General features: G+C 41.3%; 1 protein-coding gene across 1 annotated transcript in view; it reads left to right on the top strand.

Annotated features, from left to right (window-relative positions):
• The first annotated feature begins 2,331 nt into the window (after positions 1 to 2,331).
• CPA6 (carboxypeptidase A6) overlaps positions 2,332 to 10,339 on the top strand; it is an 80,381-nt gene continuing 72,373 nt past the window's right edge. The window contains exon 1 of the mRNA XM_041412687.1: positions 2,332 to 2,585. Coding sequence (XP_041268621.1) covers positions 2,500 to 2,585 — 86 coding nt within the window. The 5' untranslated portion in view covers positions 2,332 to 2,499. The remainder of the gene's footprint in view (positions 2,586 to 10,339) is intronic.

The raw sequence follows: 10,339 nt of genomic DNA, 5'->3' as shown, positions 1-10,339 counted from the left end.
TCTCAGTCTGCTCTCCTCTGTTCCATCCAAAGCTGTTATCACTACCAAGCTGCCCTTGATGTTGGAAATTTCTCTTTCAAGAAGGGAAGGAAAAGAAACTCTGATTTTTTTTTTTTTTTTTTTGGTCTCAAATCCTTTGCTTAGCTGGGTGCAATTTTGATAGTGCCATTTTGTCAGGAAAGTAGACTTACCGCATGTGTAACTTGACTACAGTGTTTTAATCCTTCCCTAGTTGCCAGCATGACAGAATTCCAGCCCTCCCTCCAGTATGCCCTGTAACACAGTACAATTTAAACTGATGGATCAAAGAGACACCAATGTACCTGTATCCACCTCACTGTCCCTACCTCCCTTAAAGTCCTTTTCAATATTTTTGAGCTATTTCTGCCTCCAGCTTCTCCACAGCTCTAAAGCTGTACTTTAAAATGATTTTTTAAATGTATTTTAAACTGCCAGAAGTAGTACTTATTAACAAAGGTAGCTAAAACTGTTTTTAAGTCTTTCTTTCCCACTGTGTTACTTCCCTTCACGGTTTGGTTTTGGTGCTTGAATTCCCTTTCCATCTCATACCTGCTTGCATTTTACTTTCAGGGAATGATGCAGGAAGGCAGGATTTAAGACTAAAAACTAGAACTACAGAAGCCCATAATTACATTCTCTCTAATACAAATGGAGCCAAGTTTTCCTCTTGAAAGCAAAGTTTTTAGAATAATAGCCAAACTATTCTACAATCAGAGGCCAAAAGTAAAATTCTCACTAACTCCAACAGAGTCAGGTTTTCATCTGGAAAACAAATACTTTAGAATAATAGCCAAAGTACATTTTTTAAACATTTAAATAAATTAGTGTATTACCGATGCACTTCAGGTGTAGCAAAGATACACAGTAAGAAAAACAAATGTGCAATAAAGCAGTGGCTTTGCTTTAATATCATACTCATGCCCTCCAAAAGTCTGTTGCTCAAATCTACCTTTGAAGTCAGTTCTGAACAGAGAGCAGAGCTTTTTATTAAATAGATGTTTGTAAAGTTGAAGTTGCATTTATTATAAGACTGAAGATTCACAGAACAGATTTGGGGGCTTGCCTGTAGTTAATGGAAAGTGTTTTCAACAAGAGATGTACAGCATGTAAGCACACACACACATTCACCTCTGCATATTCTCACCAGGAATAAAGTTGAGATTTTAAGTGGGGCATGTTGTGGGGGGATGGGAAGCTCAAGAGAGAGAACACCAATAACTAGACTGAAGAGAATAATCCTGCCTTGGACAAAGTCTTTTCCACCTCCAGACTCTATCACACAACTACTGTCAGATTTGCTGCCAGTATGAAAAAGAGACAAAGGAAAATGCTTGTTTGCCTTTCAGCCAGAGAGTACAAAGTGTGTGTGGTTTAATAGAGTCCTTTTTCAAAAGGCTCCCTGTGTTTCTGAAACATTAACAGGGATTTAGAATCGTTCTCACACGTTCAAATGTCAGCTGGTTTTATTTGTCTACAGCCCACATGTTCATTTTGCTGTCAGAGAGGCTGAGAATCAATTGTGTTTGAAACACTTTTTGCTCCTTTTTAGTAAATTCAACATAAAGGTATCAATGGGGCTATCAATTTATTCCATATTGGTATTATATTTTTACCCATACTTTCTTTAATAGGTACTCCATGTGTTTTCTAAAAATTACAATTATTTGCAGCAAAATTCTCCCCATATTCCTTGTTATTCTCAGCGTGCCAATGGCTTATCTTTACTTGGATCTTTCATCCTCACCAGTGTGGCAGAGACAGCAAAAGTCCAGTTTTAAAAACATGCTTGGCTTTTAATTCATTCTATTTTATCAGTGTCTCTTCCATTCTCTCTACTCAGACACAAGATTTTGACCACAGCAATAAACTGAAATCCCACCTTCTCCCGCCTTTATGGCTCCTAATGGACTCTTTGTTTCATGGAAGTCTGTCCCTGCACTCTCATCAACCTCAGCCCTTACCCAGCCGGGGAAACCTCATGGATAATCCCCCGATGCCACTGACTGCGCGTTAAGCGGCCCTTGTCCGGCCGCCCCGCCGCACCTGCAGCCGCAGCCCATCCCGCCGCATCCCCGTCCCGCCGGCCCCGACGGAGCCTCCGTGCCCGCGGGGCAGCTCGCCACCGCCCTGCCCTTGCCGGCCCCCGGCTCCCCCCGCACCCCCGGCCCTCCCCGGCGGGCGGGCGGGCGCCTCCCCGCCCAGTCCCGTCCCCATCCCCATCCCCATCCCCATCCCCGTGCCCAGGCGCGGCGGGGCGGCGGCCGACGGGCGTCCTCCCCCGGCTCTCTGCCCTCGCCGCTGGCGACCGGCGACACCTCCGAGCGCCCCGCTCCTCCCGGCTCCGGCCCCGGCTTTGTGTGCGCGGCACCAGCCGCACCTGGGGCGGGCGCGGCGGCGGTGCCGGTGCCGGGGGTGCCGGTGCCGGGGGTGCCGGTGCCGGGGGTGCCGGTGCCGGGGGTGACTGCGCGGCCCCGCACGATGCCGCTCCGCGGGCTCCTGCCCCTTTGTCTGCTCTGCCTCCAGGCTGCGCTACCGCTCCGCGGCCACCGCGGCCGCTACGCCGGGTAAGTCCGCTCCGCGCAGCTCCGCGGCCGCGCTCCCTCCGCTCCGCTGGCCGGAGGCTGCGGGTCCGGGCGCCCCTCCCGCCACCGAGCTGGCCGTGGGCTTGCTTGCTGGCGGTTGTAGCGTGTAGTTCTTGAAAAAGGTGCTGCGAGTCTCTGCTAGCCAAAGGAAGGATGCTACGCTGGGGGAAAAGGAAAAAAGTTTGTGTCCGGGTGGAAAAGGGAATGGTGATTATACAGGGGGGAAATACAGGGTTTTGATGTTCCAGCGTGCTCTGAAATGAATGAAGATCTGTATTTCCTTCAGGATACAATTATACGGGAGCCTAAAATTGTTTCTAAAAAGTTGAACAGTGTGCACTCAGAGAATGTATAAGAAGTTCAAGCAATAAGGGAACTCTACTGTGCGCAAGTGGAGACTAAAACTTTCACGTGCATTTCAAACTAGACTTTTCTTTTTTGTTCCAGCGGCAGTTCAAATTTGTGTTAGAAAGGGAAAGATTGAACTAAGTAGCAGTAAAAAGTGAACTTGCCTGAAAAGTGTATGTTCTTTGCCCACTTTACAGACGTTGTTTTTAGTAAGTATTTAACATAATAAGTTTATGATGCAAATGAAAAGGCATTCAAATATTAGCATTAGAAGCCAGTGGCATGTGTCAGTATACAATATAAAATTTTATTGGAGTAGCCAAGCCAGGCATAGGAATTCCCATTCTAAATGAAGTTTAAAAAAACATTCCCTAAGCTTCAAGGATTTGGTAATGTGATATGAAGCCGTTCACCCCTGAGTCACTATTAGTGATAGAAAATAGTTAAACACTTGACAGCTGTTTTGCCATCTCTGTTCAGTTCCTCACGTTCCAGTATCTGTCTGCACTGCGAAATCAAACAGGCCACCACAGTCAGGAATGCTCCTGACAGTGCCAAAAAGCAGCAGGACAGAAAACTGAACTGTTATTTAAAGCCAGGGTCCCGCTGTAAGTTTTGTGCAACAGCTCTGTTCTCTCTGTCTGGAGCGCATAGCACAGGCATGGTCTCCATGGTCTTGAATTTAAATTCAAGATAGCATTCAATTTGTTTCCAGATGACATGGAGATGAATAACACATTGTCAGGGCTGGTGCTTAAATTTTTCTGAATATTTATCACATAAGTAATCTACTACTATTGACTAAATGTCAAAATACACATTTTACTATCCTCTAGGTTTAAGTGACATCATCAACTATAATCGATTTGGTTCAAATAGAATAACATGCACAAAAAATTCAAATATTGTACCTCTGCTCATTAATGTAACTCAACAATTTTGTTCAAAGTTTTAAGAATAATTTTCTTGTTCCATAATTTTATACTCCCAAGGTGACATCTGAAAGACCCATTCAAATTCTCCTTTGTTGATCTCTGTTTTATAAGCTTTTGCGTAGACTCTAGTCCAAAAAAATGAGACTTCTCATCAGCTTCCAAAAATTGGACAAGAAAATCACAGCCTGAAAAAAAAAAAAAAAAAAAGGCAAAAAAAAGCTAGAGTTAATTATAAGAACTCTTAGTCAACAAGCAATTGTAGTAGGGGGCCAAGACACATTTACAAGCCTTGCTGAAAATGTGGTCAATATTTGAAACAGAAACCAGAATGTGTACCACATGTGTAACACAAACTGGAAAAACAAGCTAATATTTTTCCTACTCTACTAATATTTCCCCCCTCTACTAATATTTTCCATTTCTACTATCCTGGCATTATTTGTGTCAATAAAAGATGATGGAAAGTTAATTTGAAATGGCATGAAGGTTTCTCCAGAATTACAAATCTATCTTGTCCATCTGTCATCATCACAGTGTCCTCAGCAGGATAATTTAAATTCTTCTCTGTGTGCCATTGATTAGAATCAGTTGAGCAAGTACTGCCATTACTACTGAACCTGACTGTCACTCAAGGGGAAAAAAATTTGGTAGGGTTTTTTGAGAAAGCCAATTAGGAGGTGAATGATTTGCTAATGTTCACCATGAAAAGGGGTGTCCCAACAAACTGACTTCTTTTTGTGCCAAGAACCATCTGTGAATCCTAGTAATTTCTATTGTGTCAGAAGCTGTACCATAAAGGGAAAAGGCATTAGTATAATTAGGGCAAAAGAATGAGAGGAAAAAATAAAATAAAAAAAGGAATGGAAAAACTCATAAACTTAGGTCAGCACTTGGAGGCACACGTAATTGTAACTCTTTAGTTGAGGACTCAGACCCAAGACAAGGAACTAACTGGAAGTGCACATTTCTCCAAACTGTGTCAAGCAGGCCAGGGATGCCATATGGGCACATCTTTAAGTAAATGTGTTCTAGATACCTTTGGGAAGTCAGCAAGTATTTGGGGAGTCTCAGCAAAGAGGAAGAAGCACTCAGAGCTCTTGGAAAGACTGAGGGACAGTTGTATTTGCCTTCTGCCTCACACAATAAGCAGGAGTTCAGCCTGAAGGAGCTCAAGAGGAGCTCTCTAGGAGACACTGCTAATCAGCCACCCTACAGCAAATTCAAAAGTATACTCATATATACTTTTTTCCTTCCTGCATTTGTATGTTCTGTCCAAAGGTTCCAGGGGAAGTGGATAAATGGGAGACAAACACACACATCAGGGTTTGGACACAGTACATGTGGAATATCCAAGGGGATTTTTCTGGAGGCAATTACCAGAAGTTCACACAGGAACAACAAGGATATCCAAATGCACGGGAATGGTTTAAGTTCCTGAAATAACCAAATAAACTAGAACTCTTTGGTCTCAAGTAGAAACAATTTAGGCTCTAAGAGATATCTATAAACTTTGAGTCACATGGGCCTAGTAGACAGAGATCAGTTATTCACAGTTTCTCCCAGTTACAGGAAGAAGGAGACATAAAATTAATTTTGTAGGAACCTTTTGATAGTTTACAGAATAAGGTACTTTGGCAGATGGGGGTTTGTGAGGGTTTTTTACCAAATGCAGCAATCTTCCTACTCTTGGGAATCGTATGAAGAAGGAGATGGCTTCCCATTAGCAGGTCAAGATTTCTTAGAATAGAAAATATCTCTCTCATTTGTTCTTTAAAAATCACTACTGTGATCTTTTTGCTTCATCTGCCTCCACCCGTACATGGTGGCTCAGCATGTTGCCTCAGATTTCTCCCCCACTTTTTGATCTTCCAAAGCCTTTTCAGAAGTGCTCTTCATCTCACCTCTTCTCTCACTTGCAAATGACCAAGTGAAGGCAAAGGCTGAAATAACTTGTCCAGTTTTTCTCTAAGGGTTTTGTTGCAATATCTGGGTCTTTTTAAATATTGGATCAAGATGATAACTCCTCCAAAATGTTATTCTTCAAGTGGGTTGCAGTACTGCAGGTAATTATAATTTCTATTGGTCAGATGAAGGCTGTGGTACATTTTTACTGTGTAACAACCACATAAACTAACCTGGGAGTCATGTGGAGGTGGATAGCAAGGAAACAGAGAACAGTAAAGAAATGTTCTGGAATTCAAGATATAATGTGCTGTAGCTACTGGGACATGACATCCAGAAAATCGCATAAACCAACTGTTCATGTAGATAAGGACAGATATCAAATCTGAGAGCATTCAGCAAATTTCAGGTATTTTAATGCCCATTAATACCCCTGCATACCATAACTAAGTACCTCTGATCCCACAGTACCTTACACACAATGGCTGGCAATTGTTCTGTCTCATGGAAAAAACACATGGGAGTGTGACAAAAATGAGTTGCTGAGGGAATTGAGAAGTGGAAAGGAACTCCTCCTGTGCTATTCCCACTGCAGATTTTTTCCAAATGTTTTAATCAGGGACTAAAAGCTCTACGATTTAAAAAAAGTTCTTTCTCCCTGCTGCTCAGCTCTCCCTCCCCACCCCCAAGTAGAAGTAAAATGTCATGAACACAACTGGCAAAAAAAGCATTTGGAAAGCACACCAACAGCATGAGAGGGAAGGTAATTATATTCATTCAGATGAAAACCAAACTTAGTGCTTCTCTGGATGGTGTCAGGGAGCTCCTAAGAGGTGAAAAGCCGTGAGCTCTCCAGCAAAAATAATTTAAGTATCCTTTTTCTAAAATAGCCAATAATTCTGTAGTCAAACACCGCTGATTCCTAAAACCAGCACAGATCACTGAAATCCACAACAGCTTTGGGACCACTTACCTATTCTTGTCCCAGCACCTCAGCTCTAATTTCGTACTTTCTCATTACCTGATATTCCCCCTGTATATTATCACAATAATATTTAAGTAGTCCTATAGGAAAAAATAAAATTTTCATTATTTTTCTCCTTTATATCCAAGCATGATAAATTTACCTTTTAAAGTTTTTCTGCTCTCTTTATTATAAGTGAAAAATATGAAGTGTTTCAGTTGCTGTTTCTTTCCCTCTTTTAATTTCTTTTTCAAAATAATTGGAACAGTATACACATCCTCATTACCTAGGTGAAGTGCATGCCAGGCAAGGAGGTTCCCAATTTATTATGGCTGTGTCTAAACTGATACACAGGTTCATGTCACCATGTGAGCCTGGTTCCCATACTTATCCAAACCGGGACACCATTGCCTGGTGCTGTGGCTTCTGACCTCTGCAGCTGGAGAAGATGGGGAAACAAAAGCATGGAAAGTAAGGCAAGATATTAAATATCAAGACATGAGCAAAGCTTTTGCCCATACCTAGGAGCTTTGAACCTGTCCTAGGTTTCCTAACTTATATGCAACTTATGGCCTTTCAGTAAGAATGATTCTTTTGGAAGTGTAAAAGAAATTCCAGTAAACACACTTTCCTCATTTTTAGAAGTGTGTATATTACAAATGGGAATGTAGTCTATTATTAAAGAAAATTTATGTCCAGGGTTGCATCCAACAATTATGTTCTGAAAAAAAACCAAAAACAACTGGGATGCATCTAAGAGGTACTTAGAAAAAGATATTTTTAAAAATAAGGAATTCACATATAAAATCTGCCTAGACTCTCAGTCTGAAACATCCACTTTCGATACACCAGCTTCACTGTCTCATGAAACTAAGAAGGAAAAGAAATACAGCTTTTCCCAGAGCTTCTGGTAGTAGTTGCAGTGAACTCCAAAGCTCCCACTTCTACACTATACTCGCTTGCTGTTCCTGTGAGTTCACAGTCACAGGCTCCTTAAAATGAAGTTCTCAAATCTGAACATTTTTACAGGACTTAGCAAGCACTTAACAGGGAACAGACACTATATAAATTACATTTTTTATTTTATTTTTGATTTTTTTTATTAAAGAAAAAAGGAATATAAAATATGTGAGCAATTCACGTAAAAGACAGTGGAACCTTTTTAGTCCAAAAGGAAACTCACAGTTCTGAAAGGAGTGAATTTGAAAAGGGAAGATTAAAAATCTGCTTTTCTTGAATACACTGCTGATATTTTATAGGGAAACCTTAGCTTCATGCACTGCATAGGACTGTATCCCACACCGCACAATAACAGGATCCCAAAGTCTCATCTCCTGAAATTCTAGTTTCTGTAAAAATGTCATCCACATGTCTGAAATAGCCTTAAATGGTCAAAATGCTGTAGGAAACATTTATTGTTGTATCCAGCTGAAGGTGAATGGACACCATCAATCATCTCTCACTATCTCCTGGAGGTAAACTCTGTCATCTGTTTTGCAGAATGGCTCTTCACTTATGTTTCCTCCTTAATTTTACTTCTGAACGCATAACAGAAACTGTACTCACTCTTCTGTGGTAGAACATAGTATTTAAGAGGGCACTGTGTGCATGAAGTTCATGCAAAAGTCAAGAAACAAGCAGTTATATTGATTATATATTGGGCATCTCTTCAGTTCTGCAAGCAAAACCTGCTGTGAGCATGGATATAGCACTAAAAACTGAAAATAGCAGTGTGACCTAGAGTCAGTATTTTTACTGCTCAGGCAGTATGATTTGTTTTGCTCTCAGGCAGAAGATTAAAAGAATTTTTCTCAATACAAAATAAAAATAGAAAATACTTTAAAAGAAACAGCATTTTTACTGCCCCCTGCCCACATAACTTACATATTTATGTTGTCAGTATTGTTTTTCATGCAGAAAACAAGTGAAACCCATGCTCGCCATCCTGTTTACCATAAGCAGGTTTAGGTGGAAAATGAGAACCAATAATTACAGTTATACATTAGACCTCTCTCTGAAAACTCTACTGTGGGTAAAACACGCACATTTTTGCTGGTCTCAGATTTGCAAGAACAAATCCACAGTCAGAAGAATTCTGGAGACAATTAAGCCTAATTCTATTTTTTTTTTTAATTTAATTCTGATTCTGATTTAAAGGCTTTGTTCACATGACTGTACATATGGATAAAAAGTCATGGTTCTGATTTGATGTTGGTATTACAGCAAAATGTGCATGAATTTCAAGGCTGCTGCTAATTTGCACCTCAGTGTATCAGATCAGAATCAGACCTTAAACAGACAGTGATTTTCAGGAAAATAATTGCAAAGAAAACTCCAAAAGTGCATTCTGTGGAAGTCACTTGAGGGTAGGTAAGCCAAAGTACTCTGAAATATATTCAGACCAACAAATGGATGGGGACAATAAATTCAGTTTTTAAAAATTATTTTGTACCTTCAACTTGCCAAATTAGGAGGATGGGATGGGAGCTGGAATCCAGCAGTGGACAGGGAGTATGAACTCTTTGCTTCTGTGTCTGCCTGTGCAGGCGGAATGCTGTGGGGAACAATGCTCTGCTAAGCCTCCTCTTCCTCTGGGGAACAATGGGACTTAAAGTGTATTTATTTAAAGAGAATCCACACCATAACGTTACCACACAAAACAATACACAGAACAGCATTTTCCAAAGAGATGTTCTAGGTTGCTTAAATACAGCCATGGAAAGAACAGATGTATCCTACCAAATCAAAACCGTTTTTCTTTCCTTTATGTTCTGCAGCTCAGGTAAGGCTGTGATACAGGGGAGTCTACCACAGCAGGACCTTGAAAATGAGTTTGTAGGGGGTTATTTTGGTAAAATTATTGTAAGAAAAAATTACTGTTTCTTATACCATACTGTATTTAAAATATCTTCAGAATACTCATGATGCAGTTAGCAACACCTCATGGCTGACTCAGAGATAAAGAAATAAGCTCTTTTTAGATGAGATTAAGAATAATCTCTGGGCATTCACAGCCCAGAAAGCCAATCATATCCTGGGCTGCACCAACAGAAGTATGGCCAGCAGGTCAAGGGAGGTGACTCTGCCCTTCTGCTCCAGACTCATGAGACCCCACCTGGAGTGCTCCAGTGCATCCAGCTCTGGGGACCCCAAAATAAGAAGGACACGGACCTGTTGGAACAAGTCCAGAGGAGGGTCACGAAAATGGCCAGAGGACTGGAGCACCTCTCCTGTGAGGAAAGGCTGTGAGAGCTGGGGTTGTTCAGCCTGGAGAAGAGAAGACTCCAGGGAGACCCCAGTGCCACCTCTCAGTACTTGGAGGGAGCTTATAAGAAAGACGGGGACAAACTTTTTAGCAGGGCCTGTAGCAATAGGACAATGAGTAATGGTTTTAAACTAAAATAGCGTTGATTTAGACAAGATAAATGAAAGAAATCTTCTACAATGAGAACACTGAAACACTGGAACAACGTAGAGGAACAGCTCTGGTTGCCCAGAACTCCATCTAACCCGATCTTGAAGGATTCCAGGGATGGATCATCTACCACCTCTCTGGACAACCTGAACTAGTGAAAGATGTCCCCCCG

Source organism: Onychostruthus taczanowskii, unplaced genomic scaffold (assembly GCF_017590055.1).
Source record: "Onychostruthus taczanowskii isolate IOZ18803 unplaced genomic scaffold, ASM1759005v1 scaffold4, whole genome shotgun sequence".
NCBI lineage: Eukaryota > Metazoa > Chordata > Aves > Passeriformes > Passeridae > Onychostruthus > Onychostruthus taczanowskii.
This window is presented reverse-complemented; position numbering and strand designations above follow the sequence as displayed.